The sequence below is a fragment of the Cariama cristata genome, unplaced genomic scaffold (assembly GCF_000690535.1).
Source record: "Cariama cristata isolate BGI_N322 unplaced genomic scaffold, ASM69053v1 scaffold30441, whole genome shotgun sequence".
Taxonomy (NCBI): Eukaryota; Metazoa; Chordata; class Aves; order Cariamiformes; family Cariamidae; genus Cariama; species Cariama cristata.
Genome location: NW_009601451.1, coordinates 5,721 through 5,952, shown reverse-complemented (window position 1 = coordinate 5,952; position 232 = coordinate 5,721). Strand labels below are relative to the sequence as shown.

General features: G+C 62.1%; 1 protein-coding gene across 1 annotated transcript in view; it reads left to right on the top strand.

Annotated features, from left to right (window-relative positions):
• Positions 1-5: 5 nt before the first annotated feature.
• ACOT7 (acyl-CoA thioesterase 7) overlaps positions 6-232 on the top strand; it is a gene marked incomplete at its 5' end in the record, with an annotated part of 5,195 nt that continues 4,968 nt past the window's right edge. Inside the window, one exon of the mRNA XM_009710468.1 lies at positions 6-38. Within this exon, the coding sequence (XP_009708770.1) occupies positions 6-38 (33 nt within the window). The remainder of the gene's footprint in view (positions 39-232) is intronic.

Below are 232 nucleotides of genomic sequence, written 5' to 3'. Positions count from 1 at the left end.
CCATCATCAGCACCCGCCACTGCAACTCTCAGGCTGGGGTGAGTAAGTGCCAGAGTGCCTGCTGGGCTCTGGCTCGGTGATTCTCCAACCCCCTCACCATGCTTCAGGGGTCTGCTGGGAGTGGGGGGTCCCCCAGGACTGCCTGCACCTCCTGCACCAGAAGCACTTGCTCCTCCATGCAAATCACTGGTGACTCTGCCTGCTGCCAGAGGATGGCCCCAGTAGCCAGAAG